At 42.6% G+C, this 27,944-nt stretch overlaps 1 protein-coding gene across 2 annotated transcripts; it reads left to right on the top strand.

Moving 5' to 3' along the window:
* The first annotated feature begins 20 nt into the window (after positions 1-20).
* On the top strand, positions 21-27,193 carry trappc12 (trafficking protein particle complex subunit 12). 2 transcript variants are annotated; one of them, XM_044046866.1, is made up of 12 exons: positions 21-84; positions 1,000-2,323; positions 3,828-3,944; positions 15,750-15,863; positions 17,357-17,495; positions 20,479-20,591; positions 20,888-20,960; positions 22,015-22,088; positions 23,513-23,611; positions 24,221-24,324; positions 25,165-25,252; positions 25,856-27,193. In XM_044046866.1, the coding sequence occupies exons 2-12, from the start codon at positions 1,004-1,006 to the stop codon at positions 26,096-26,098; spliced, it is 2,484 nt and encodes an 827-aa protein (XP_043902801.1). In that variant the 5' UTR covers positions 21-84; positions 1,000-1,003; the 3' UTR covers positions 26,099-27,193. The 2 variants fall into 2 exon arrangements, with proteins under 2 accessions (XP_043902801.1, XP_043902802.1); XM_044046867.1 differs by having other exon boundaries at positions 52-84; positions 997-2,323.
* The last annotated feature ends 751 nt before the right edge of the window (positions 27,194-27,944 follow it).

Here is a 27,944-nt window from a genome sequence, read left to right as displayed (position 1 = left end):
CAGGGCTGTATGAGGTTTGTCCTCTGTGGCGCACCGTACTTGAAGATTTCCTTGTGGAAGCCCTAGCTGTCAGTCAGCAGCAAGGTAAGACAACATAAACATTACATTACGTTACGTTTGCGATTGTGTTTGTCGTCTGTCACTGCGTGACGATGTGAATAACACATGTTGTATGCTGCGTGCTTCTAAAGCGCGGTCAGCGAATTACGTACTTAACGTTTGCAAACAGCTGTTTAGCTGACTTGGCTAATGATAGCCCACCGGCTAATGTAGCAAGATAGCACCAAACAGATAGCACCCGTGCTACTAATTACAACGGCTCCTTTGTTACAAAACTACGCCTGAAGTGAACCGAGCAGAGCTGAATATGTATTTACAGTTGAAGGTCGGTAGCAGCAATAAGGGGTTTCAAAACATGATGATGTGTGTGTGATTACAATGATAACAGGAAGTGACTAAGACTGATGTTGTATGGAGCTATGTAAGTCATCGTTGATGATACTTGGAATGATACTTCACATGGAAGTCAAATTAACATTTGAAGCTCTTTTACAAGTATTCAATCAGCACAGGGTCAGTAAGCAGCAACAGACTGTACAAATCATTTGTCTACCACGACAATAAATTAAAACGTAGGTCAAATGATGAATTCTTCTAGATGGAACTATGAATTACATATTGACTTATAAATGTGTGGAGGTTGGCACTGATGAATATTGGCAATTCCTGCTTTGATCCCAGCAAGGACACATAATTAGTGGAGACGTATAGAAGTTAGCGAAAGACAGAAATATTTACGCTTACAAGTATCAAACAATTAAACAGCTTGTAGTGACTACTTCATTTATACTAAGTTCAAAATAATCAAAAGGATTTTAACTTTGATTTTTGGACTGAAGCTTATTCCAGGACCAGGGCACTTGAATCTGACCTGAGATTATAACTTTTATAATGACAGCATGGAAGCACTTATTGTTGTGTTTTTATTTCCAAGAGCAGAAGGATGGATAGCGAAGAGGCTCCAGCTCAGCGGCCAGTCACCTTGGACATCACAGTGGAGGATGTAAGTCAGGCTGCTCCAGACCCCCTGGAGCCGTCCTTCAGCCAGACCCCCTCCAGAGATAATGTTCTGTGCCAGGAAGACAGCATCGACCTGGGTGGGGAGTTTGCCACTCCTCAGGAGGACAGCAGTGCTACACCCTCAGAGAGCCTGCTGGACAAGCTCAATGACCATATGATGGAGAGTGTCTTGATTTCTGACTCGCCTAATAACAGCGAGGAGAATGATGTGGCTCCAATTGACTCTTTTCTAGATGGAGAGGAGGATGAGAACACAGGAGAGACTTCGGGAGACCAGGAGGAACCTGGTGAAACTGGGCAGATTACATCAGATATTAACGTTTCAGTGGAGGCACAGGAGAAAGGAAGTTCTGAAGAGGATGTAGAGGAGGTCACAACAAAGCAGATAGACACACAAGAACAAGTCAGCATTTGTTTTTCAACTGAAGGAGATGCACAAAGTCCATTTGATCTCAAAAGTGATGAAACCGCACCTCAGGCAACCACAGCAAGTCCCCAAAAAGCTGAGCCTGTGCCAGTGTGCACCATATTCAGCCAAGGCACCCAGCCGAGGTCTCTGGTGCCTGACGGCTTCCAGCCCACCCTCATCAAGTCCCCAAGCTTTAGTATGGGGAGTGGTGGGGGAGGCGATGAGGTAGTGACCCCCAGCAAGCTTACAGTTCCTCTCATGTGTCAGCCAAGTCCCAGCCTCAGTAAGTTCTTCACTGACAATGGACAGGCCAATCCAGCTTCTGACTTCTTTGATTCCTTTACTGCCCCCTCCTCCTTTATCTCTGTTTCCAACCCCAATGCAGAAATTCCCCCTGGCACCAGCCCTGTACCCATGGCCCCTACTCCTGATCGCCAGCTCTCGTCCACATCCTCATCCATTTCCTCTGCTGCAGGGCCCTTGGACTCAGGCAGTCCCAAACTTACTACATTTTTTATCTCTGCTTCTACTGAAACTACCACCGAGGCTCAACCGCCCCCACCTCAAATAGTCTCGGCTCCAGCTCAAGCCCCCACCTCATCCCCAGTCACTCGGCCACAGCCGTTCAACCAGCTCCAAGCTGTATTTTCTGGCAACGATGACCCGTTTGCAACAGCGCTGAGTCTGAGTGAGGTTGACAGGCGTCATGATGCCTGGCTGCCATCAGATGACACCAGGAAGGTGTTGATCTCGGTAGCCACTCAGCAGTACAGCCCATCCTACGTAGAGAGCAACAAACTCACCATGCCTGGACTCAAGTTTGACAACCTGCAGGTAGGACAATCAGTAAAATACTTTACAAAGCCCTAAGAGGACGTCGTTCTCCTTCAGCATGTCAGTACCCTTTAAGCTGATTAAACTTTTACTGCCGACAAAGCAATCACTTGATCTCAGCTGAACCAAAATAGTCACGTGACACATGCAGTTAGGTTTAATGTGTAATATTTATAAAATATCCTGTCTAACATTTATAAATAGAGACATTTTTACATGAGTTGCTTGTAATACAGTGTTTTTTCAGAGGTAAAAATGTTAAAATAATGCAAAATGTAAAACAAAATGTAAAATAATGTGAGTTCAAAAGGTTTCACCTGCGTCAAACCTCTGCAGTGAATGCTTGTGTCACAATTTCAGTGCAGGAAACCAGCCCTTTCCACTTGAAAGGGCCTAACCTCAGAATATTTTCCAATTTTGCTTGATGAAACAATCCTATCGTTCCTCAGAGTTTTTGCAGACCGAGCACATTCTGTGTCTTGTTTGCGCACATTTCACACATTTTTGCAATATTGCACAAACATAATCTCTCATAGGCTTCACCAGAAGGTCTTGATTTACTTAACTAATCTGAATTATCTGTCTTCTTTTGTCTGGAACAGAAAGGCAGTGGTTTGTGTTCTTTTTAGTAAGCAGTTTTCCTCTTTCTCTGGCACAATAGTGTGGTAACAGTTATCTGTAAACATACAGTAGCTACACACTTCATTCTCTGTCTGTGGTCCTTCTACACTCAGAATCACAAACATCTCCAAGCTTAACAGTAACATTTGTCTGTAATAACAACCTTGATGAAGCATCAATTTGCTTCTTTGTTCCATTGAATCTTATGGCGTATGTCCACCTCCCAGCTCAGATTGTTTTCATTATCCCATTTGGATGTGTTTGAATGGCTGCTTGAATAAATGAATAAAAATCACGGATTTTCTGTCATCTTGGTGGTTTTTTCCCCCACTAACTGCCTTTTTTCAACAAACAAATTAGATCCACTCTGAAGCTGGATTAAAGATAGTATTTTACGCAGGCTGGATTTTGCCAAGTTTGATGCAAGGCTAGTTATTGTCTTTACAATAAAATAATAATGAGATTTTAAAAGAAAACTTAATTTAAACAGTAGCTCTTCTTGTTAGTGTTGCTTTCAACCAGACTAGGTCAATGAAATGAGAAGGCAAAATTATTACGTGCATAGAAACAAATGAAACCGTTAAAATGATCAGCCATTCTTGCATTTGACCTTTGGACTAACTAGCTGACCTCCATGCATGGACGACAATAGTTGAGAGGGCACACATCAGGGGTGATGTGGTCCCGTGCAACAGCAGAGTTTGAAGCGCAAGTCCAAGACGTGATGTGCAAATTGTAGTAAATCAGCACTTGATTCAATGACTCTGTCACCCAGTCAAGTCATGACCTGATACAGTGTCAATACCAGCGTGACAACTCTGTATTTCTGTATTCTATTGTGTCCTTTTTGCAGTACGTTGAGTTGTAATGTTTTATGACGCAGGGGGATGCTGTGAAAGACCTCATGCTTCGTTTCCTCGGAGAGCAGGCAGCCACGAAGCGTCAAGTCCTCACCGCCAACTCTGTGGAGCAGTCGTTCGCGGGCCTCAAGCAGCTCATCGTAAGTTACTTACTTACCTACTCTACCTTCTGTGCGTTTGTTATTTAGAAAAGGAATGGAGGAAAAACTCTCATAAGAAAGGCAAAAAGGACATGTAGCATGCTGCAGACTTATCACTTTAGCTTTGCCGTTATATTTGGGAGACGTGCGTGCATTTCTAACAATCTGCTAGCTTGGCACTTTATTCGGTTCCCTGGAAATGGCAGTTGACAAAATAATCACCCCTCACGGTCTCCTTACTTGCTTTGTGCTAGGGCTTTAGACCTTGTCAAAAACGTCCTCATCAGCAGAGGAATTTTGCTTGGTTGTCATGTTCGACATTTTAATTGTTCTCAACATCTGTAGTTCCATGACAACAGGGCTGCTTTTATCTCCCTTTGAAGATCATGCATATAATACGGTTGGGTTTGAGAGTTAACGGCTTCTTAGCATGTTCTGTTCTCCTTAAAGACAATTCTAAAATGAACCGTCAGCCAATGAAGTTGACATAAATCAGGGGTGATGTTTGGCCTTGGGGTGTTTGTTAAAAAAGCAAGCAGCTGCATTTTGAACCAGCTGGAGGGGCGGAAGGGAAGAGTGGCCAAGACCCACGTAAAGTGCGCTACAGTAGTCGAGCCTTGAGCTAGTAAAAGTGTGGATTGCCGTTTCCAGATCTTGCCGCTTAAGAAAGGGCTTTACTTTGGCCAAAAGGTGAAGTTGAAGGCCACTGTCAGAAATCACCCCTACACTGTTTTAATATCATTGATTCATACTGCTCTGATTGCCACGTATTTAAATTCATGCACTGTGAACTCTGACAGCTTGAAACTGACACTGGAGCCGTTCATTTTTGCGGAAACGTTTCCTGCCACCGTGGCAGCGTCAACAAATCATGAGTCATGTGATGTTCTGAGCTCTATTGTTTGAAAATATATCCATATAACTTTAAGAGTGGTGGAGTGGCTCAGTGGTTAAGACCGGTACCCTGTGTGCGAAAGACATCATAGTCGCAATGGTCGCAAGTTCGATTCCACCCCTAGCTGATTGTACTCCAATCAATTGTAAGTCGCTTTGGATAAAAGCGTCTGCTAAATGACATGACATGTAATGTAATGTAATGTAAGAAGTGCGTATACCAAGGCACTCACCGTCTGCTGTAGAAACTATTGCTTAAAGTACATAAGAAAGGCTTATTCTGTTGCTATGAAAACCAAACATTTTTTTTTTATTTTAAAGTAATAATACCCTTATACGTATAGTCAAGGATGGCATATTCAGTTCCTGCCATGAAATGTTCCACACTGGAAGTACAGCAACTAAAAAGCCTGACCTTCTAACATTTGGTGGTTAGATTGCATAGCTGATAATCATTGGTCTTCTTTCTCTTTATCTTGTATTTATTTTTTCTTCCAGTGAACTCTTCCAGTTTTTTTTGTGACTGTGCTGTTTCACATCATTCCCTTCTCCCATCTCTCCGTCTATTCTCTCCAGCCGTCATGTGTTTGCTCCATCATAAGTTCTGACCCACAAATGACCCTGAGAGACAGTTGTTATTTAAAACATATGCACAGCAGCAGCAGCAGACAGCGTGATGGGGGGGTAGAGAGGAGGGAGAAGAAGAGGTGGGGGGGAGGGGGCTGGGTGAGGAGGTGGAGATCCACTCAGCTCACAAGTTCTTTTCCTCCTGCTGTGCTTATGTATTATGCATGGAATTGCTGTGCATATTTCAAGGGCCTTCTGGACTCAGTGTATATACACATTCTAGATGGTACTTTCAGCTTGTATTCAACTGCACTATACAGTGTGTGTGTGTGTGTGTGTGTTTTGCCAGTTGGTGTTGGTGGCTCCCTGGGGTAAGGAGGAAAAGAAGGGAGAGAGACAGTGAGCCAGAACGGTAACATAGACCTACAGGAGAGATGGAATGGAATGACGAGTGTAAAGAAATGGAAAACTAGGGGTCAAGGAAGCCTTGGAGGGCTGCACCTGACCCTTGGCTCACACACAGGCAGAGTTGTAAAAACTCATTTTGGATTTATATTTTTGTGATTGAGTACTTGAAGTTTTCCAGTAGGGCTGAAGGATTAGGGTAAAATATCGAATACCTAATTTGTCTTACACATATTGTGATTATGACTTCTTTATTTGCCAATGAACTTTTAGTTTATTACATGCTTTAGGGGTGGGTAAAAATATCGATAATCGATACGCCATCAAAGTTACTTTCAATACAGAATCTTTATGCGCATTGTTCTCTATGTTGTGAGTCCACTTCCTGCTTTTGGTTCACTTGTCACTAACACAGACCTACGTTTTTAGATGTTTTTTTACTTGTTCATGACTTTAAACTTGTCAGGTGGGATGAGTCATTTACTCTTTCAAGCAAACGCTGTATTTACTGTGGCACAGGTGTCGTATACTCTGTGTGTGTGATTGCATTCACATATCGGGGGATCTCGAGGACAAGTGTGTGTTACACACATTTCCGGTTCTTCCATATTTGTTGTCAGTTATGATTATCCCTTATCATGTGTGACCTTTTTCTTGGATGACACCAATAGTCCCTTCACAGAAATTCATTCTGCTGTGTGACATCCTTCAATGTGTGTGTGTTTGTTGCAGGGCTTTGCTATGAGCTGGCAGAATGAGTCATGCTGCAGAGCCAGAGTGTGACTATACGCATTGCCACCACACACACACACACTCACTGCCTCTGTTCATACGTACAGTCCCACACACAGATGTGAGGATGAATGACAATGCATGCATTTTCCCTCGCTCTCTTCTTCTCTCTCTGTCTCTTTGTATGTGTCCCCTGTCCCCTCACATGATGAATGTGGACACCGCTCAGTCTCTGTAGGAGTGCTGCCATTACACAGACAGAAACACGCTCGCTGCCTCTTTCTCTCTGATCAGTCTTCATGTGGCGAGAGGCTGTTTTTCACAGACGGTCTGTAACACTGCAGCACGCTGCTGAGAAGCATTTATAGAAATAATGTACTCGCAATACGTCTTTGTTAAAATCCAGGTCCACGGCTCCCTGGCCTCTGCGTTTTGTGTTATTTTAAAGTTTTATGTAAGAATCGTTACACATCTGTTACTTTTGGAGCCGCAACTGGGGATTATTTTTTATGAATGGTTCTGTCTCCAGCTCCAACGTCTATATTATTTTACTCGGCCTTGAAACTAGACACAGAAAGTGCTTGAGATGTTTCCTCGATAAATTATTATTCATTGTCACAACTGCTGTCAATAAAAGTGTCTTTTTTGAGCAGTGTCCTTACTTTAGCTCAAGTTTTCTGGCACTTGATATCCATATAAATCAGTATTTCTTTTAAAGGTAACATACCGGTTCATTTTAATGACGTTATATATAATATACATTGGGTTTGCCTTTGATAATCACTGTAAATAATAACCTTTTGAAATGCTCCTCTGTCCTCAAGTATCTTCAGTATGAAGCCACAGAGCTGTTGACCCTGCAAATAATTACAAAATAAAAGCCTTGTTGAAAGAATTGAATGCAACATGCAACAGAAAATTCATCGGCAAGCTGTTCAGTGGAGTTTAGAGCTCGCAGCTGAAAACTGAGGCATATACAGTACATATACTGGAGAGAGAAATGACATACTGTGCATTTAAGTCATAAGTCATTTGGGGAAAAGTTGAATGCAGAGAAGTGAAATACTCTACTGACACAACGATGGCAGACTACAGTATATAAAGGTTTTAGGTTTGTTGCTTTTTCTGCGTCAGAATTTCAACAAGTGAGTTTGAAGACCTTTTTTTTTCCTGACTTTAATCAGGTCTTTTATAGAGGCACAATTCTGTGATTATTCAGTTTGTGTTGTTTGCCTTTGTCAGTTCAGTAAACGGCGTATTAACCAGTTTAGATGTGTTCATCATGGACTGATTTACATTTGTGCATAACCTTGTCGGGCACAGGCTTTTAAGAGAGCAAATATTACAAACATTTTAGGTTTAGTGTTAGATTATCCAACGTTAGATCATCTGTTTAAACAGCCAGCTAGTTTACAGGTAACAAGCAAAGGTTAGAAAATGCCGTTTATTAAGGTTGAATGTTGTGTGAGTTGACTTTGGCTGGTGATCCTCGCCTCTATTTCTCCTTTTTTGTCTTCCCCATGACCTCTGCCCCATCTCCTGCCTGGTGATGTGGTGTGGTCAGCAGTGGGCTAATCTCTGGCTCAGCACCACCCTGGGCTGGCCTCATCTGTCTCTCTCATTAGCAATAACACACACACACACACACACACACACATCTCCTGCTACCCGTCCTTCCCTTCTTCTCCTTCATCTCTCTCTCTGTTCCCTCTGTACTATCCACCGGAGACTCTCTATTTCCTCCCACAGCATGATGCTGCCCGGGCCTGGGGCCAGCTCGTGTGTGTGTGTGTGTGTGTGTGAGAGAGAGAGAGAGAGAGAGAGTGAGTGGGGAATTGAATACGTGAGGGAGACAGAGAGAGAGAGAGAGAGAGAGACCTACCTTGGCTAGGTCAGACAGACGCACCCCATAATCACTGCAACATCCCAGCTGCTGCATTGCACTTTGATATCATTGCTGTAACCTTTACTTGTCATTATCATAACCTTTTTACATAGCTGTCATTCCCGCCATCAGTTGCTGCGGCTAGATGAGGTCTGGATAATGCACCAGCATCAGCTTTTGGAGTGGTGAAGGGCAATGTTGAAGCCCTAGTGGTGACTGTTCTCACCTGGCTCTGTTTGTGTTGGCTGCAGCTGTTGGTAGCAGTTTTGGGTATAATTTTAATTTACTCCTTTCCCATTGCCAGCCGGCCGAGAAGTTTACCTCCAGGAAGTCACCTAATGTCACAAACATTGTTTGACCAATGGTACAGTTGTTACACATTTATATATTTTACTTTGGTCCCTTTTTTTTATTCCCAACTGCATCTACTCAGTGATTTATAGATAACAGTTTGAACCGTCTGTCGACATTAGAGGTTGACTGATACCAGTTTTTGGAAATCAAGGCAGCGGATGACCGTATAATGTAATATATTATAATAATAATAATAATAACATAATGACCACTGTAAAATGTTTTATTTTTATTTTCCCCCTCATCTAATTAAATATATATATAAACTGTTGAATAACCAATAGCTTTGATAACCAAAGCCAGGTTCATGGGTTTGTGAGGTTTTTTGACCAGTAGGAAAATTAAAGTACACAAAGTAAATTCTCCTGCTGCAGACCACTGAACACCAGAATATGTTGAGCATTTTTACTAAATATTGGATTGATTTCATAATCAGAGCAAAACTGTGGCATCTCAACCAAAGTTCTTCCCTTATCTCTCTGATCATAGAACTGGAGTTCTGTATCCAAGCATTTTTCTGCCATGCGTATTTGGCTAGTCACAGGAATTAAGAAGTGCAAACTAGGGCTGCAGCGATTATTAATTACTGAATGAATCGTCGCAATTGGGTTTCTTTGCTGAAACTGATCCATTTTGAAATGTTTAGCGGTTTTTCCCAAACCTTTTCCAACATTTTCTCACATTTTCTGGACCAAACAAATACTCGATTGATTGAGAAAATAATCGGCAGACTAATCGATCATGAAAATAATCATTCGTTTTAGCCCCACTGTATACGGTGTCTTCATTTTGGACTAAACGGTGGACAATTGTCACCCTTCTGTGATGGCTGTTTGAACATTCATATGACTCATCTTAACTGTCTGATTGTCTGTTTTTCAGTGTGTTTCCACATCTTTATGAAATTCAGCCAAACACAAACATTGGGGCATGAACCACACCACCAGTGCCTGTTGTAAAGCAGTGTTTCCACCACAGGCCCTTTTCTATTTCAACATGATTGTGTCCCAGAGCACAGAGCAAGGACGATGAAGACATGGTTTGACGAGTTTGGTGTGGAAGAACTCGCCTGACCTGACCTTAACCCCGTCCAGCACCTCTGGGATGAACTGGAACAGAGATCTCGAGCCGGGCCTTCTCGTCCAACATCAGTGCCTACAGAATGAACGAAAAGTACTGTGTATGTGTTTGAGTACGTCATTACAGTCCCTGGTGGTGTTATGGTCAGGCGTCCATGTAGTGTAGTTCAGGTACCTTTTGGGGTGGAGCTTGCAGGGAGTGGAAGACACCCTGTTGTTCTCCAGCATTTGATTGCAGTTGATCAATCTGCACAACGTCTCTTAAAATCCGTCACTAGAGCTCATCTCTTTACAGCAGCATGACATAAATCTCCCTCATGTTTACTGTAGCTGTCACTGTGTTTGTCTGTTGTCAGCCGACATCTACGATGGCCTTGTGTTGAGTTATGTCCCGACACGGTTGTATCACAATCTGATCAGTTTCCATATTTACAATTCTCCAAATTCTTTTCCTAAAACGTTCAACATCAACTTTTGGTACTTTTGTGGTATTGGGAAAACTTACTGAGTGCTGCTGTTATTGGTTGTGATTCAGGCCTGAAACAGAATGCGTCTTAAGCTGCAGTCTCAGAGGAAAAAGGAAATGGGGCAGGCGGTTATTGTTGACAACCAGACATTCAGAATCTATTCAGTTGCCCACCAGTCAGTCAGTGGTTGATATTACCCAGAGGAGCATCACTGAGAACTTGGAATCTGCGTTGAACCATCTTGGGGAGTGTTATATGGAGGTCTCTCACAAGCCAAGAGCTACTATGGTGTTTTTGCATGAGATACTGTGTCTGTTTGTATCTCATTGTCTCTTAGTGATACTGTTTGAGTCCAGTGATTGCCTGTGGGAGACGATATGGCTGCTGTGCTCAGTTCACATCAGTACAGTAGCCAAGCAGATTGTCCTCCAGCTTGAGTGCAATGTTCAAGTGTTTGGAGACTGAACTGGCTTCAGAGTAAAGTTTGTCGTAGTTACTGTGACTTTCTGCATATTGCTAATGTTTTTGGTTTTTTTTCCCACAGACTTTGTGTAATTCAAAAAAAAAACAGAGCTTAATTGAGGTAACACTGGAGATCCTTCCATTAACTAAAGCTGGTGTTTGGAAGCCTTTTTGTCTGATTCACCCGCAGGCTTTGGGTCTTGTGAGAAAATAAGTGGGCGTTTGTTTGCTCGTCAAGCTTCCCGATGCAATTTTTTAACTCACCAAATACTAGGTGTGCTGACTTTGTCATCTTCCACACAATTAAGTAGCTTAATCCCTTGTTTGTGCTCAGATTTCCTGCATAGATTTGTTTATATAGTATATGGGAGTGTTCTGCAAAACATGAATACAACTGCAATTACAATCAGTGAGGTTGTTCTCAAGTGTTGAACGTACTTCTGGAATGTCCTCGCTTTACGTTTAAGATATTATAGGTGTGCAACTATGGTAAGTGATTCTGGTTTTCCTGCATTTGCCAATATCTATTTACATTTAATTTGTCTGAGCACTGCTTTTCTCAACTGTGAGTGCTTTCATATTCTTTCTCTCTGCTGTTGTGTGGCGTTTTATAGAGACTATGCCTATGTTAGCACAGCACACGCTTCTTTCACCAAGCCTCAGTACTCAGTTCGTCATTTAATTTCAGCGGCAATAAATCACCACCGTAATTCCTCCTCATTTGATTTTGGGGGATCTGATTATGCCTTATTGCAGTCACTTAGCTGAGCTAAATTATTAATCACCATCAGCCTATTGTTTTTCTATTTTCTGTGCTTCACCTACTCCCATTCTGTATTTGATTGTAATCATTCAAACCTGGGAATAACAACGTGGTTTGTATGCGTGATGAGGTTCATGGAAACTTCCTGTGCTTTTTCTTCACTGTGGAATACGTTCACCTTTTTAGACACTAGGGGAAAGGACTCCTTAGAACAACATAGTTTGGCGCTCACTTTTGTACAGGCATCTCGCAGCAGCAACAGTTCAGAATTTGGTTCATGGCGAGTGAGTGACGTTAAGGCATTGAAATAAATGAAATAAAATGAAGTCAGATATTGCTGTTGAGGACAACCGTGGCTAACGGCTGTGCTAACAGACAGAGGATGAATGTGCTGCAGAAATGATGCAGGAATATGCTTTGCTGCCAAAGATAAACAAAGGAGAAATGAGCACATTCACCCACGTTTTACAGTCCCACGAAAAAAGGAAAAGAACTGTCTATAATAATAATAATAATATGGCGATCATTGCCCCTTAAATGTCAGCATGGTAAATTGCGTACGTGCTAACATTTGGTCTGATGTAAAGCTTATAAAAAGTCTTTGTAACCAAAGCAGAGAAATGTAGATGCACACTCCAGATTTATATTTTTTATGTGGTGAGGAGGATACACAAGCAGCTGCAGATGTTTTTAAAGCTTCAGGTGGTTTCAGTGCAGCAGTGTGATATTATGCTGCTTATTTTACCACTGAAACTGGACCTGCAACACCTAACGTGTCCACATTTTAAAGGCACCGTGTGTAAAATGTACGTGGTGAAGTTACAGTGCAACTGAATATCCCACCTCTGTGTGTTAAAGAACCTCTGTAGCCTTCAGTTGGCATCAAAACGATAACTAATCCAAAGATATTTAGTTTGTCCATTTGTGCTGCTATTTTAAGAACACTATGGACCAGAATGGCGACCTCCAGAGAGCAGCTCTGGCTCGTCATAGGAATATAAAATGCTCCTTCTTGGGTAATAAAAAACAACAATCCATGCAATCAGGTGATTGCGCTTTTACTTTGACAATACAATACCTTGCAAATTGTTTTTCTTTTTGCTTGGCGTTTTACGGCAGACGGTATCCATGATTTTCAATTCTGACCTTCGTCTCGTTCCTTATATTTTATTACTTCTGTATCCTCGTAACCCTTTACTTTGTAAATGTTAGATGAGCGTCTTGAGCGCAGTCCACTCAACTTTTTTTCTTTTTCTTCTCTGCAGTCAGACCTTTCAGACTGGACATGACATTGTTATCACATTCAATGGAAGTTGAACTTGCAATCACACACAGTCCTTAATTTAGACTGCTCCCCTGACCCTGTGGTCGCGGAGGATGATCACCGGAGCTTCACAGCCTCATCAGCATCTTCTATATTCATATTTTGTTGTACGCCTATAATGTCTAGTTTGGACTGATTTAGTTCAGGACCTGAGATTATAGGCTGATGCGAGATAATATCAGACTATAAAACTAAGCATAGCAGAAATGCTGCATTGTTACATAAAGCCTGAGCTGAAGTTCACTTCTCCAGCTTTGTGGGCTTTTTTTTTTTTCTTTTCACTCCAGCTCTGTGTTGTTCCTCTGCACCTCCCTTGGCCCTCAGCTTTCTTCCCCTCATCTCCTGCTCTCCACTCTGCTACCCACTGCTCCTTTTTTCTCCTTCCAACTCTTTTGGCCCAGAGCTTCTACTTTTTTTGTTCTTCTTTCCACTATGGCCAACTTTGACTTCTGGGTTCTTTCACTACATGTGGGCTAGATATTTTCCATCCATATGCTGCCTGCTTATCCTCTGCTGAAATTCCTCATCCATCTGTGTTCTGTCTCAACAACTCTGAGTGTGTGCACGAGTGCATGTATGTATATGTGTGTGTGTGTGTGTGTGTGTGTGTATAGTGTTACCCACTGTTGGCTGTTCTCATTCCCCTGACTTTCCCTGTATCCCGGTCTCACTCCGACACATAGGAACACACACTTGTGCACCTGTCTTCCTTTGCCCTGTGGCAGGGCAGCAGTATACTGTAGAGTACTGTGAGATATGTATGTGTGTGTGTGTGTGTGCGTGTGTGTGTGAGAGAGAGAGAGAGAGAGAAAGTGAGTGACTGCAGCTGCTTTTGGCCATCCAGGCTGCCTCCTCGTTTTCAGCTTCATTTCCCCCCGTAATGAAGATTCAGAGGCTGCGCAGCTACTGGCACAAGGCTGAGGAGGGAGGGAGGGAGGGATGAGGAGGCAGCAATCGAGGAAGAAGCTATGACAGCAAACAGAGAGGTAGAAATGAGAGTCAGAGAGGAGAAGGAGGGAAGGGGGGCAAAGAATGGTCGGGCAACATTTGGGAGAAGACTGGAGGAGTAGGAGAGAGAGGATTGCAACAACACCAAAAAAGAAAGAGGAAAGCGATGAGTTTTGTGATAAGACTGTGTTAAGTAGCCCTTCTCTCTCTCTCCCTCCCTCTCCCCTAATTACCTCCCTGGCTGTGATGAATGGCACTGCACTTCAGACCCAATCAGCAACCCGACCTCGTCATGTGTGCTGATGGGGTGGGGTGACGCTTCACCCCACTCCCACCTCTGCCCTTTTCTTACCTACTGTACCTCCTCCTGTGGAAGCAGATGCTGCCAATATCTGTTTATGAGTTTGTGTGCGAGGTAAATCCGGACAATGAGGGATGTTTTTGTACATTTGGTGACAAAAATTGTGTGAGCATTTAAATAGAACACAGGGTTTTAGGTTCATGGTTAAATTTAAGGTTAGAAAAAATAGTATTTATCGTTTTGGTTAGGAATTGAAAGCTATCTCGAAGACTCCCCTCCCCTTGTGGTTATGGGTAGAGTGAGAGCACAGAAAATGAATGCAATGGTTTGATCTATGCAAAGTGTCTAAAATTAACACAATTTAAAAACAGATAAAAGAAATCATGTGGGAAGTTAAAGGCCAGCGAGCAGAGATGAGTCTTCAGAAGTTTCGCTCTCACATGCCCAGTCTCAGTTCACCATTAGATGTGTTGTTTTAGCAGTGCTATGATGGCCGTGCAGTATAATTATTTCTCAATCACTTTATTGGAACACATCCAGAAAATACAGGAAACATGTATGAAGCATTAAGATAACAACATTTTCAAGAGAACGACAACAACATAACACGACTGTGGCTCTCTTAACGCTGCAGTGGAACCATAATTAATGTTATTTGTAAAAAACGTTGTATGAATTAAACTAATTGACAGCTTTCAGTCACATCATTCCAATTCAAATGCGAATGATCACAGAATTTGACAGACATAAAAACAACAAAGCTGGTGGTGCCATGTGTTTATTTTTTTTACATTTCCTAGCATTTCCCATACTCTGATTTCTATGTGGCGACCCAGTAAAATGTGTAAAATCTTCCTTGCACAGAACCATTCAAACATAAACACATTTACAACAGAGCAGTCCCTCATCGTTAGACTGACTAAAACACTGTGGTCGAGAGGGAACGTGAAGCCAGATCACAACTGGTCACTCAAAACAAAGCATACTTGAAATTACCTGAATTGTCTTTAAAAAAAAATCAATTAATTTTCTCTTTGTTGTTTTGTCCCATTACAGATTTGTAGTTTGACGTATTGTGATTTGATTTAAAATTGGAAATCCAAAGGTGTTCCTCAGTAGCTCATTAAGGAGACTGTGCACCAGTAAAAAGGCTAAATCCTGACTCCTTGCCACGGCAGCCCACATTAAAATCCATTTCATGCCCTTTGCAGCATCATAGGCCTCTCCTCCTCCCCCACCCCCCACCCCCCGATTTTCCTCCCGTTCTCTCGTGTTGCCGTTAAATACAGAAATGCTGAAAATAGTAGTAATAAAAGAATTGATTGCAGTTTGTAATATCACCAGTTTGCCGCAACACCGTAAAAGCAAATGTTCATCCTTGACTGTTAGTTGGACACCTTGGGCATTTTGGTTACTGCTAAGAATAGAAATAGACAGTGGTTGAGAATACGCGGTGCTTTATGTTAATCGTATCGCACGTTTGTGAAGTGTCAGCTCGTGTGTTTTGTAATTACAACGACGTGAAAGTGAAAGTTTATATTTCAGTTCTCGGTGTTCTTCGGTGTTTCCATCTGTCAGTCCTGGTGTGGTTTTTTTTTAAAGTGTTGTTTCTTCTCCCCTGCAGACCAGTAAGAACTGGCGGGCTGCTGTAGATCTGACAGGCCGAATGTTGACAGCTCACGGTCAGGGATACGGAAAAGCTGGCCAGGCAACCTCCCACACCACAGATTCACTGCAGGTAAGATACCAGCGTACTTTTCTTCATCCGTCCATTATTCTGCCGTTTCACCACTCTACTTATCTTTGGCCCTGTCTGAAATTAACAAGCATCTCTCGGGTGATCTAAGCACAAGTGGACATTTGATTGCTGAGGCCGCATTCGGAGGTGCTGAGGCCGAACGGGCTCAGCGTCGCCAGATGTTGTGGGGACACGGCTGGGAGGAGGTCAGATGTTAATGCACCCTTAGTGGAGTAGCTGGAGTGGTGAGGAAAGTGGAAGGGGTCAAGTGAGACTGGGAGCCTGCAGTGCCTCTCAAAGCACTTCATAATTAGAGATGTGAGCGCCAGAGGGTGGAGAATTCAGGCCGGACACGGGAGACTTCTTAGGCACCAGGATGATGGTTGTTGACTTGGTGCATGTGGGGATTCACTACTTGGGGACAGCAGCTGTTGAAGATGTCTGTGAGGACATTTACCAGATAGCAAAGGCCGTGCATGTGTACTGATATACTACGACTGAACAGTTTAGGTAAAATATCATATATTGTGACTGTGGTTTGATTTGAGATATATATATATATATATATATATATATATATATATATATGTATGTATATATGTATATATATATACATATATATACAGAATTTCTATTAAGTATTAATGACTTAATATATAAAATTAATTCAATTTACTGTCATAAAGGAGCAAATAAACCACAACCTAATTATAAATGAACTATCAAATAGTTAATAGTTAATTTAGTCCCTAAGTAATTCGATATATAATGAATTAATCAATTCATTGTTGCAGCCCTAACAATCAAAAATAGAATGATTAAATTGTAGTCTTTTTTCCATTTGAAAACAATGAATTGTGCAGCCCTAATAGATACAGTTCTGCCACTTTTTAAATGGTGTGCCAGCGCAGGTGGCGCCCTCTCGCCTGACCTTAATCTGTTTCTGCAACGGGTCAGAGTGGCCTGTGTGTTGGAATTACTACATCAAATGTTTATTCTTAAATGTTAAGGTGTAAGTAGGGTTTCATCGCCGCGTCTGTTGGAAAATTGTTGTGTTTTGATTTACAGAGTTAGAGTTAGTGCTCTGGACACTGCTGCCATCGTACCAGCAGCAAAACTCCAGTAACTGAAAGAGATGCAGAAGCTTATCTTTGCAGATCTTCTATACAGAGGTCCATATATATATATATATGTGTAGTGGAGATAACTGTGCCCTGAAAGACCTTGAGAGGCTACAGTGGGTTATGCACAGACATGCTGTAGCAGTTGAAGCATTACTGTGGAGTAACCAAGCACACATGGAGGTGGGGTTTTAGAGATTTTGCTGTCGAATCCAACCACCAAGCTCCTGAAAGAGATGACAGTTTAACGGTGGCGCCGTATGATAAACCACCAGTCCATTGTCAGAGGCACGTGAAGCAGCAACTAACAGAAAAACAGTTCAGTTACCTGCATTTTGTTGTAATGTCCTCTCCATCTTTTCTTTGTTTCAGCTCTGGTTCGTGCGGCTGGCTCTTCTCACCAAGCTCAACCTCTTCCAGAATGCTGAGCTGGAGTTTGAACCCTTTGGCGACCTGGATCACCCAGACCTCTTCTATGAGTACTACCCTACTGTTTACCCTGGGAGGAGAGGTACTATCGTCTGACCTTTTTGTCTTATTAATTACGTTCATGTCAGAGGAACACTGTCAGTATCGACTGCAGAAACTTTAATATAGTGCGCTTTTTAGAAGTCAAACATAGTTTCATATCACATTGCACTCATTCAGACGCCGCTCTATGAATTCTCACGCAGAACCAACTGAAGGTTGCATTGTGCCATTCATGGTGGTGGTGAAAAGCTGCGTGGAAGCTCTTATCTGAAGTCTGAATGTGTTATTAGCTTGCTCTCCAAAAGGATTTTGCATCTCGCCCATATTTTTAGGATACACAAGCGAGAGCACCACTATTCTATTAAATATTCAAAAGAAAGTTTCTGCCAAGAGCTTGATATAAGACGGTATCTTCACGAAACTCCAACTCCACTTGTCTCCAGCAGTTCTTTGGTTTTGTTTTTCCTCTTCTTAGGCTGCATGAATTGCTCTCTAATGTATTCCCATTACTTTGGATCTGCTCTGCCCCTTGGGCTACTACAGTGAAGGCAGTAGCAGAGTCTCGGCTGCATTCACACGCACACCCACACCCACACGCGCACACTCGCACTTTAAAACACACTTGAAGCTACACTGCACAGCCCTCCAAAGTGAGAACCAATTGACTCTCCATTGTTCAATTTTAAATGCTCTGTGCCCTGCTAGGTGCTCATAGACAAAATGGCACGCATTGTGTATCGTGACATCACAAGCCTGAACGTTTCTCTGGCTCTCGCACAAAAAAATGAAGATCAAGCGAGTTTCAGGAGATGCCCCGTCAGTTATTCATTTACCTGTCAAACTGACGTGATTGCTGCTTGCCTGTCAAGTAGCGTCTTTAGGTGAGATCCGTCTTGTGTTCTGATCAAATGAAGACAGGCGTTCACTGGTTTTCTTGTAGGTTGAATGAAACGGTCAAGTACTAAGTACATTCTTAAGCGACTTCTCAAGAGTCAACTGGTTTAATATCAGCTCAGCAAATAGAAGACGGGTGAAATTCAATAATTAGGCTGAGGCAGACGGGAAGTTTGTCTCAGATTAAATCTTAACGTCTCTGACGCCACTACACAAAATCTTAAAAGGGCCCTCTGAAGTTTTCATGAAGACAAGCGCCCTTATTAGCTTTAAATATGTATTGTTCTATTACATTTTATGCAAATGTATCCACTCTTTCATCAGGGGCTATTTGTTATTGTATAGTTTATGCTATATAAGACTTTGAAAGAGTCTTAATTGCAGTTGGCGTCCATAATGCTGCATTGCCGCCTTCTTCTGGATTCAGTGGTCCAACACATCGCGGATCTTCCTCGCAGGAAGGTTGTCAAGAACAACAACAGCAACACTGATCCAGGCTTCAGTCTGTGTTTCCTCAGAATGAGAAAAAGCCTCACAACCAAAAATCCACTTTTTTTTTTTTGAAGGAGCTCCTCTTTGTAGCTCGATGAATTTGTGATGCAGCCTGTCCTCACATCTGCTTGTTCCACATTAAACAACCTGCTGTTCGGTTCCTTTTGTTGTCCTGAAACTCTCACCAAATGCATGAAAGAGTTTCTGCAAACTCGCCGGGATATTCAGATGTCACTTTGTGTTGCGCTAGCAGCTCAGCAGCGGCAGAAGAAGCAATAGGAGCTCCTTCTTCACAGCTGTTGTTCCTGTCAGAATCCAGTCTTGTAGAAGCTGCTTGTTATCAGCAAACTTTTTGTCTCCACATTTGTCAATGCAGCTCATCCAGCTCAGCTGCTGTGATGATGATAGAGACTGGCCTTCATCATCATCACCACTGATCATCTTTCTTTAAATGTGTGACCGTATGCATGGACTTTTCTCTTCTGGTCAGTTGCCATGATCCTTTGATGCGAAAGTACCACTTTTGTATGTCTGATAAAAATACTAATATAACTATCTACCAAAACGGATATTAGTCTGTATGTTACCGTCGAGCTATTGCAGCTATTTCAAAAAGAAAAAGAAATAAATAGCCCACAGTGTGACTTTTCTTTTATTAACATTTTAACAGTTTATGCTCAGTGAATTTGACCAAAACTGATAACTGACCTAACTAATTCTGAATATTGCATCCCTCTCTACAATTTTCACTCCGTTGCATCACTGTCATGTCATTTATTTTTAGAAATTCCAATTCAAATCAGCTGCTTCGCATAAAAACGTCTGACCAGCTCCTAAACATGCTGATGGATCCAGTCACGTGACCTCGAGAGCAGACGTTCATGTCCATACTGAACGAGCTCAAGGCAAACATAAAGGGACGCCCCATAATTTACCTGTAAATATGTGTCTGACTGTCTTATGTGTTATTTTTAGCGCAAACAGAATTCAGAAAATGAAGCCTGTCCAGTCGATAATGTAACAAAAAGGGAGAAGATCGGGAGCACAAGCAGATTGACAAGAGCGGTAGAAATAGAGATGCGTAGAAGAGGCTGGCAGAAACACCAGCCACAGATGGACAAGCTACCTGAGTTTCACATCTGATCACAGTATCAAAGACACCCTGATCAAAGCCTGGGGACTCACCTGAATATAGGCTCTTCCTCTGAGGTGTGTGTGTGTGTGTGTGTGTGTGTGAAAGAGAGAGGGGTTAGTGAGAGAGTGTGAATGATGTCGAGGCAGAGCGAGACAGAGGGATGAGGCAGAGAGATGAGTGATGGAGCTGTGCAGCACACCCGGAGAGAGAGATGAGAGAGTTTAATAAGCAGCCATACGTAGCTCAATGCCATCTGTAGGTTTCTGCCTCCAGGGCTGTGTGCAGTCTGTGTGTGGGTGGATGGGTTTATATTCTCATCTCGTGCTCTGTGTCTTTCTGGCTCTTTCTGCCTTCCCTCTCTTTTTTTCCTCCCTCTTTCTGCCGCCTTGTCCTCATCCCACCTTGTTTCTCATTTCCCCCTATCCCTCACACGTCTTCTCTCTCTCTCTGGCTCACCGTTTTCATCTTGTCCTCCCTCCCTCCCTCCCTCCCTCCTGTCCAGGCTCCATGGTGCCGTTCTCCATGCGGCTGCTGCATACCGAGCTTCCCCAGTACCTGGCCAAACCCCAGGAGGCTCTGGACCGCCTGCACACTCTCAAAACCGTCTGCCTGGCTGTAAGAAAACACACACACACACACACATACACACATTCACGAACACAGCCTCTGGTTGAACATAAAGATATGCGTTCTCTATAGCATTCACACAATAAAACTATACGCCCACAGAAAAGCACATTAGCCACTAATCTTTCAGCCCACCTGTTTAAACAGCTGAATACGGTTGGATTTTAGAGGTATTGAATATGCATATTCTAACACACGCCCATAAAAAACGCCTGCAGAGATCGTAGCGAAAGCAACTTCCGTCTGTGAAGTTTTGAATTTTGAATTCCCTCGACGACAAACAGATTCTGGAGAACCTGGAGAAAGGCTTGGCTGAGGACGGCACCATGATCACGCTCACACAGGAGAACAAGCAAGGTAAGCACACACGCACACACACACACGGCCATGCACCCAGACATGTGGGCTACAGACCTGGCCCCAGTCCCAGACTGCATCATGATGAAGGAGGAGAGTGAGGTCATGGGCCCCAGTGGGTAACACACACACACACACACACAGGCACACCTGGTGCAGGACTGCAGCATACCTTGGGCCCACATACACACACACACACACACTCTCAACCACACAGACACACCAATGCGGCGCTCTAAAAAAGTGTTTAGCACCTCACCACTCCTGCACTCACACTGAATATCAAATGGTCTCTCCAGCCCTTCACGCCAAGCAGATCAATAGAGATCGACCCGATCCAATCCACTCACATCTGCACTGGTGTGCGGGGGAAATGGGTGCCTTCATGTTAACTTCTCCAGGTCTAGGTTTACGTAGACACACCTCGACATGACCTGTAATGTACATTCTCTGCAAAATCCCGCGACTTTATTTCTCCTTTATTATTGAATCCATGGCCATGAACCTTCAACAAGGCATTTGGCAAAGTTGAAGTAAACGTCCTCAGGGTTTGACACATGTACAAATGTGTATGTGCTGGTTTCTCCTCTCTCTAACAGCAGAGTAATGGCTGTGCCCTCTGTGTCTCCTCTCCCTGCCCATGCAGACAGTCGACAGTCGAGTCAATAACGCAGGGCCTTCCCTTCACACATCAGACCCCTACTGAGTGATTAGCTCTTCTCCCCAACACACACACACATGACTGCGGTGATGAATACTAATGGGCCCCGCACTCGAGCTCTTTCACACGCTTGCACACTGTCTGAGAGGAAGAGGGAAAGCGGAGTGTGCCGCAGTGTCTTCCTCAACACCTCACCTTAAAATAAACCCTGGTGTTGGGGGAGTGTGTGTGTGGGGGGGAGGAGATGGGACGTGTAATGAGAGGGATGGAAGGAAAAAGAGGGATGAATGGAGGAGAGCGGGGGGAAAAAAGGTGACATTACAGGGACGCCGCTAAAAAAAGTGAAAGTAGGAAGTCACCCTGTGTCTGTCTGTCTTCTCTCGCTGTGTGCAGCGTCTCTTAAACTGTGGCAGTCTCGCGTCAGCCGGGTCATGTTCTCCATGGCCAACTGTCTGCTGCTCATGAAGGTAGGTGTGTGTGTGTGTGTGTGTGTGTGTGTATCATGTGTGAATATGTCCCTGTGTGCGCATCTTAGTCTGCCTGGATGTGTCTCTGCGTGAGGTGTGTGTGTGTGTGTGTGTGTGAGAGAGAGACAGAGAGAAGGTCTCACAGATCTGTGATGCCAGGCTGGTGGAGGATTCACAGTGAAATCCCCCCAGACTGACCACTAATTGGATTCGTGGTCAGTGAGAGAGGGAACAAAACACAGAGAGAGAGACATAGAGAGGGAGGGAGGGAGGGAGGGAGAGGATAAGTGTGGCTTTGGCTCAGACTGTGGAGAGAAACCACAGTGCCATCTACTGGTGGATTGTAGTATTATCCAAGTGCTTTGGTTGAAATTCAGCTTAAAAAAATAAATAAATCACCTTTTAAAGGAGCATAACAGTGACTTTAGAAATCATGAATACTGAATGTTTAGTACGTCACGTTTGAGAGTTGTTATTAAATATACATGTTTGTTTCTGTTCATTACTGCGTGGTATGAAAATGAAATTCATGATTCCCGAAGAATTAGCCATGGCCATGAATAATGTAAGTGTGTGGAAACACTGCAGACTCATGAACATGATGTACCTGGAATAGCGTAAATAATAACGGTACATTTATGAGTTCACTGTTCATGTGGTTCTTGCAAATTAAAAAAACAATTGTATGTTGATTTAAAATTGTGTCATAATAATTCTTAATAAATCTGAAAAAGGAACATTATTTAAACAGATTTAAAGTGTGCGCTTTTTGGTTATTATTATTCATAGCAGCAGAATAACATATGCAGGACTGAGTCAAAATGAAATGTCTATGTATTTCTAATATTAGTTTTAACAACAATGGAGCTCAGTGGTGCAGTGGACTAAGATTCATTTTGATTTGGGTGGAATTGATTTACGAACACATGACACAGACGTGTTTCTCTTCAAAGCAGGAAAAGCACACACAGATTAACAGATTATCTGCAGAGTACAGAGACTTTAGATGATGAGCGTTCTTTTTATTCTACTTTAGCAGTAGATGATTCTGTGGATTCTCTGGGACGTGCTGTGATGTGAAAACTCAGCCAAAGCAGAAGAGTGCACCACATCTCACACACACACACACACACACACACTCTGTGTACCTCGACCCAGCTCAGTGCACACACCTCTCTGACCTCTCTCTGTCGCCTGCCTCAGCAGTCCAGTCACTGTGTGAGCGATGTGGAGGTGGGAGAAGGGTCACATCGCTCCCGCTAATACTCCATATGTTTGATTAATGCCCTCTCTCTCTCTCTCTCTCTCTCTCTGTCGCTCCTTCCCTCTGTGTCTTTCTACTCTTTTTTTCTGTCAACTCACTTGCTTCTAACTTTCTGTGTTTTATTTTATTCTCTGCATTTTAATGAATCTTCCTGTCTCAGGACTATGTGTTAGCTGTGGATACCTATCACTCCATCATCCAGTATGAACCTCACCAGCGAGTTCAGCTGCTCAGTGGAATAGGACGCATCTTCTTGCAGGTTTGTACATAAGTGTACACACACACACACACACGAGTGCCCTCTTGTCAGCCTCTGGCTCTGGAGCAATCTCCTGTACGAACTCAAAAATCCTCGTCCCCATAAATGATTTTTAAATGTAAAAGAATTAAGGAAGTAGTTACTGCGAGCTGCTTTTAATGAACTGATACTGTGTAATTACTGCTGCCTCGTGCTCTGTTCTGGGTAATATTTGTCTTTATTGTTTTATTGTTATTTGTTGTTAACAGTTGGATGATTGATTTGAATCTAAACATGAGTTCCTAAGTAAAGATAAAGTGAAAAAAATAGCACACACTCACGTCTGGATGTGCTCCATAATAGATTCTTCCATGGAAGGTGGTTGAACAGGTGTCGCATTATCACTGAAAACATAACCGATTGCTTTGTGGTTGACTTTTATTATTCACTCAGTGTGTTCCCCGTCCCACGTTCACGTCACATGACAAAAACAAAGTCAGTGTCTCGCTGCGAAGCGCGTGGCCAATTGTGGGGCAGATCCGTACATTAAATTGAGCAGAATTTATCTGTGCTTGTCCGAGAGTTGTTTAAAAGTGTTTAGAGTGTAACCGCCGCTTTGCCCTCGAGCAGATTGGAGACGTGAAAACGGCGGAGAGGTACTTCCAGGACGTGGAGAAGAGCTGCCAGATGAAAGGGAGCCAGTCCAGTCACACCACATGCATGTTGATGAACAGGTACGCCTGTGCCGTGCATTTAACACCGTCTCATCACTGCCGTGTCTCTGTGTGTGTGTGTGTCTGACGCTGTTAAGGATAATTCTGTCTGTGTGGGTGTAGCACAGGAGGTCACACCTCTGTGTCTCTGGCCTGAGGAGATGTGGAGTTATGAAGCTGAGCTGGAGTGACAGAACACTGGCTGTGATGAGGATGCTCGTTTGGTTATTTTGTCCTTACACCGTTTTATTTATGACTGATCTATTTACAGTTATAATAGATCAGTTATGTGTATACTTAATGTCACTATTTGTTTCAAAGACGCATTTAAATATATGAAATAAAGAACCTGTATTGTGTGGACATACAAATGTGTGGAGGAATGTGGAACTTTCTAGCAGGCAAAGCTCTTTATCTTTCATTCTATTTATCTGTATCAAAGCACTGTTGCCTTTAAAGTGCCTTTAAGGTGCATTATCAAAGCCCTTTTTTGTTATATATTACCTTCGTATGTGCCTTTGTAAATCTATCTATCATCAGAACCTGTATGAGTTGTTGGTTTTACAACCTAACTAACTCTAGTTAGTAGCTAACTAACTAATTACTAACTGTCTAACTACTAACTGGCTGCTGTCTAACTGCTGTTTAACTGTGTATGTGGAATAAACCTTCAGAAAGACAGTCACGTTGTACCCGCCGTACTTGTTCTGGTTACCCTTTCCAGAAGGGAGTATTGAGCTGAAAGGGTCAGCCAGTAAAAATCTGGACAAGGAAAAAAATCAACTTTTTATCATAAAAGTATTGTTGTAATGTCATCTGAACCCGTGTGTGTGTGTTTTTGTGTGTGTGTGTGTCGTGCAGGGCCTTTGTCCACCTCAGTCAGAATAACTACGCTGAAGCACACGCGTCGTTCGCTGAAGTCTTACAAATTGACCCCAAAAACCCGGTTGTGAGTATTAACCACGTTCACCACACTTCTATTCCATGCTTCTGCTCACAATCACAAAGTTTGCATTATTTTATTATTTCCAATAAGACGACTGGAGGCTGTGATTTTACAAGAAAAATCAAACTGATGATTAATTGTAATTAAATGTATTAAACACCTTTAAACCTGGTCAGTTTTGGTTCTAGTTTATAACTAAGTGTTGTAAATCGATGACTTTTCATGCCACTGTAATGATGTGTTCCTTGTCTTTGTCGTTTTCTGTTTACAGAACATATTTATTACATTTTGACCACAAATTGACTCCTTTAATTAAGCCAGTGGTTCTCAAACCTTTTCTTATACCACATACAGCCTGAGGAAATATTGAGCTCTCGAAGTCACACCGTTATCACCTAAGGTGAAGGTGTATGAACACTAGGTGTAGGAACACTACTACAAAATGACATTGGGATGATCTGCAGATTAAATTATGCTCAGATTTAGTGACATTAGACTCCTCCTCTCACCCGTCGCTTCCCCTTCAACTGTGGCGGCCTTTATAAACCAGAAAAGGATGTTGTTGTTCTTCAACTTAAACTCAACATATCTGCGCGTATTCCCCAGGCCAACAACAACGCAGCAGTGTGCCTGCTGTACCTGGGCCGTCTAAAGGAGTCCCTGGGCCAGCTGGAGGGCCTGGTGCAGCAGGACCCCGCGCTCTACCTCCACGAGAGCGTCCTCTTCAACCTGACCACCATGTACGAGCTGGAGTCGTCTCGCAGCACGCAGAAGAAGCAGGCCCTGCTGGAGGCGGTGGCGTGCCGGGAGGGCGACAGCTTCAACACGCAGTGTCTCAAACTCGTCTAAGAGGCGCCACTCGTCTGCCTTCTCCTCCTCCTCCTCCTCCTCCTCCTCCTCCACCACCACCGTGACATGGAGTTAACCCCAACACCCACCACCACTACTACTACCAGCACCTGAAGCTCTCCAACTCACTAGTTAGCAGTCGTTTGTTCTCTCTGCACTAAAGCAAACGTGGACCGTACCAGACCACAGCCTGACCAGGTCCAGTGATGTCCTGAGCACAGACTCATTGAAGTCACCGAGCGAGACTGAGGGACTGTTACGACCTGCGAGGTGAGTCACATGACCAGCGGGGGGTAATCATCACGAGTGATTTGTGACAGACTGCGAGCCGTCTTTCATTTAGACCCAGCTGGCTGCGGGGTTTGACAGCGTTTTATACTCTTTTATGTTGCACCGTGTGACTTAAATTAGAGATTGACGTTTAAAATGTAGGTTTTTCCAGTCGCGTCAACATCCCCCCCCCCGTTTACTTTTCATTATTATCGCGGAATAATCACAGTCTTTTGTGGGTGAAACAGTTTGAGAGCAAAGTCTTTGATGGCAAACACAAAAGTTTTTAAAATCTTATTAATCACCACAGTTTCGTCTCTGAAAAGCCATTTAATTACTCAGAAATGTTCCACTTCAGAAAATAATAACAATAATAAAAGAACACAGTGGGTTCATAATCTTGCTTTGTACGTTAGGTGCTCGGCTTTCCACAGCCAACTTGCAGGTCCCGCCCTCACCTTGCAGGTCATGGGTCGTAGAATTTCCCACTTGACACGGGCATTATCCTGAGCTTCAGTGTGCTTACAGTGTAGACCGTCAAACCGCTTCAGTTCACGCTGCATGTTTTTACCAGGTTGCAAAGAAAAACTCTTGCAGTGAATAAACTCTTTAGATTATATGACATCATATTCTGACTTGTTTGTGTAAAATATCAGGAATCCTGTAAACAGCATAGAGATTATGTGTTTAAATTATTACGTGAAAGAGAAAAAAAAAAAGGAATGTTGTGTTCAAATCTTTTTAATGATTTCTTTCTGGTCGACCTTTAATTGTCACTGTTATCTGTTAATATTTATCTTTAATAAAAAAATAAATCGACTTTCACATTTCGTATGTACATGTGTCTAAAAGCGCAGTTGTGCAGATTATTTTCATGTGTTGCAGAACTGAACAAGTCATTATAGTTTAAGAATCAGCTCAGTATCACCTTTAATTAAATCTTGATTCATTACACATTATAATAAACCTTGTGGGGTTGTTGAATTTTACTAGATTTAGTTTTAATCGTTTTTTAATAACCCTGATCAACTTTGAATGAGTTTACTGAGTTAAACTGGTGAACAGGGCCGGCCCAAGACTTTATGGGGCCCCTACGCTGAGGAGTTGACTTTTATTGATATTAATAGAACACTTTATATTACATTAATTATAGTTGTGTTATTTACACCAAAACTTTTTTCTTTACTTTAGAGGGCAGTAAAATCATGTGTAAATTATGCGACACAACTTGAATTAAAACAAATTTTTAAAAAAAAAGATTCTCCACACACTACAGCTCTCTTCTGCATTTTTCACACATTTATAAACCTGTTTTTGACATGATGATAGTAATCGTTTTGTCCATAAAATGTCAGAAAACGTTAAAAAAATGTTGATCAGTGTTTGTCAAACCTGGAGATAATGATGTTCTCCAAACCAAAATGATCAGTTGTGATGATTTCTTTGTTTTATGGAGCAAAGACACTAAGAGAATATTCACATATAAGACGCTGAAATGATCAGAAATCTTGCATTAATTTAGTAATGGATTAATAATCGAGTAATTGTCTCAGCTCTAGGTATTTGTGTGCAGATT

Source organism: Solea senegalensis, linkage group LG16 (genome assembly GCF_019176455.1).
Source record: "Solea senegalensis isolate Sse05_10M linkage group LG16, IFAPA_SoseM_1, whole genome shotgun sequence".
In the NCBI taxonomy this organism is placed as follows: domain Eukaryota; kingdom Metazoa; phylum Chordata; class Actinopteri; order Pleuronectiformes; family Soleidae; genus Solea; species Solea senegalensis.
Note: the sequence above shows the minus strand (reverse complement) of the source record. Positions and strands in the feature narration are given on the sequence as shown.

What these genes read in the sequence shown, in the direction of transcription:
- trappc12 (XM_044046866.1), top strand. Translation starts at nt 1,004, where the DNA reads ATGGATAGCGAAGAGGCTCCAGCTCAGCGGCCAGTCACCTTGGACATC. An exon ending in CACACAGGAGAACAAGCAAG is followed by an intron (nt 20,961 to 22,014) that starts GTAAGCACACAC and finishes CGCTGTGTGCAG; the next exon opens with CGTCTCTTAAACTGTGGCAG. An exon ending in TTGACCCCAAAAACCCGGTT is followed by an intron (nt 25,253 to 25,855) that starts GTGAGTATTAAC and finishes CGTATTCCCCAG; the next exon opens with GCCAACAACAACGCAGCAGT.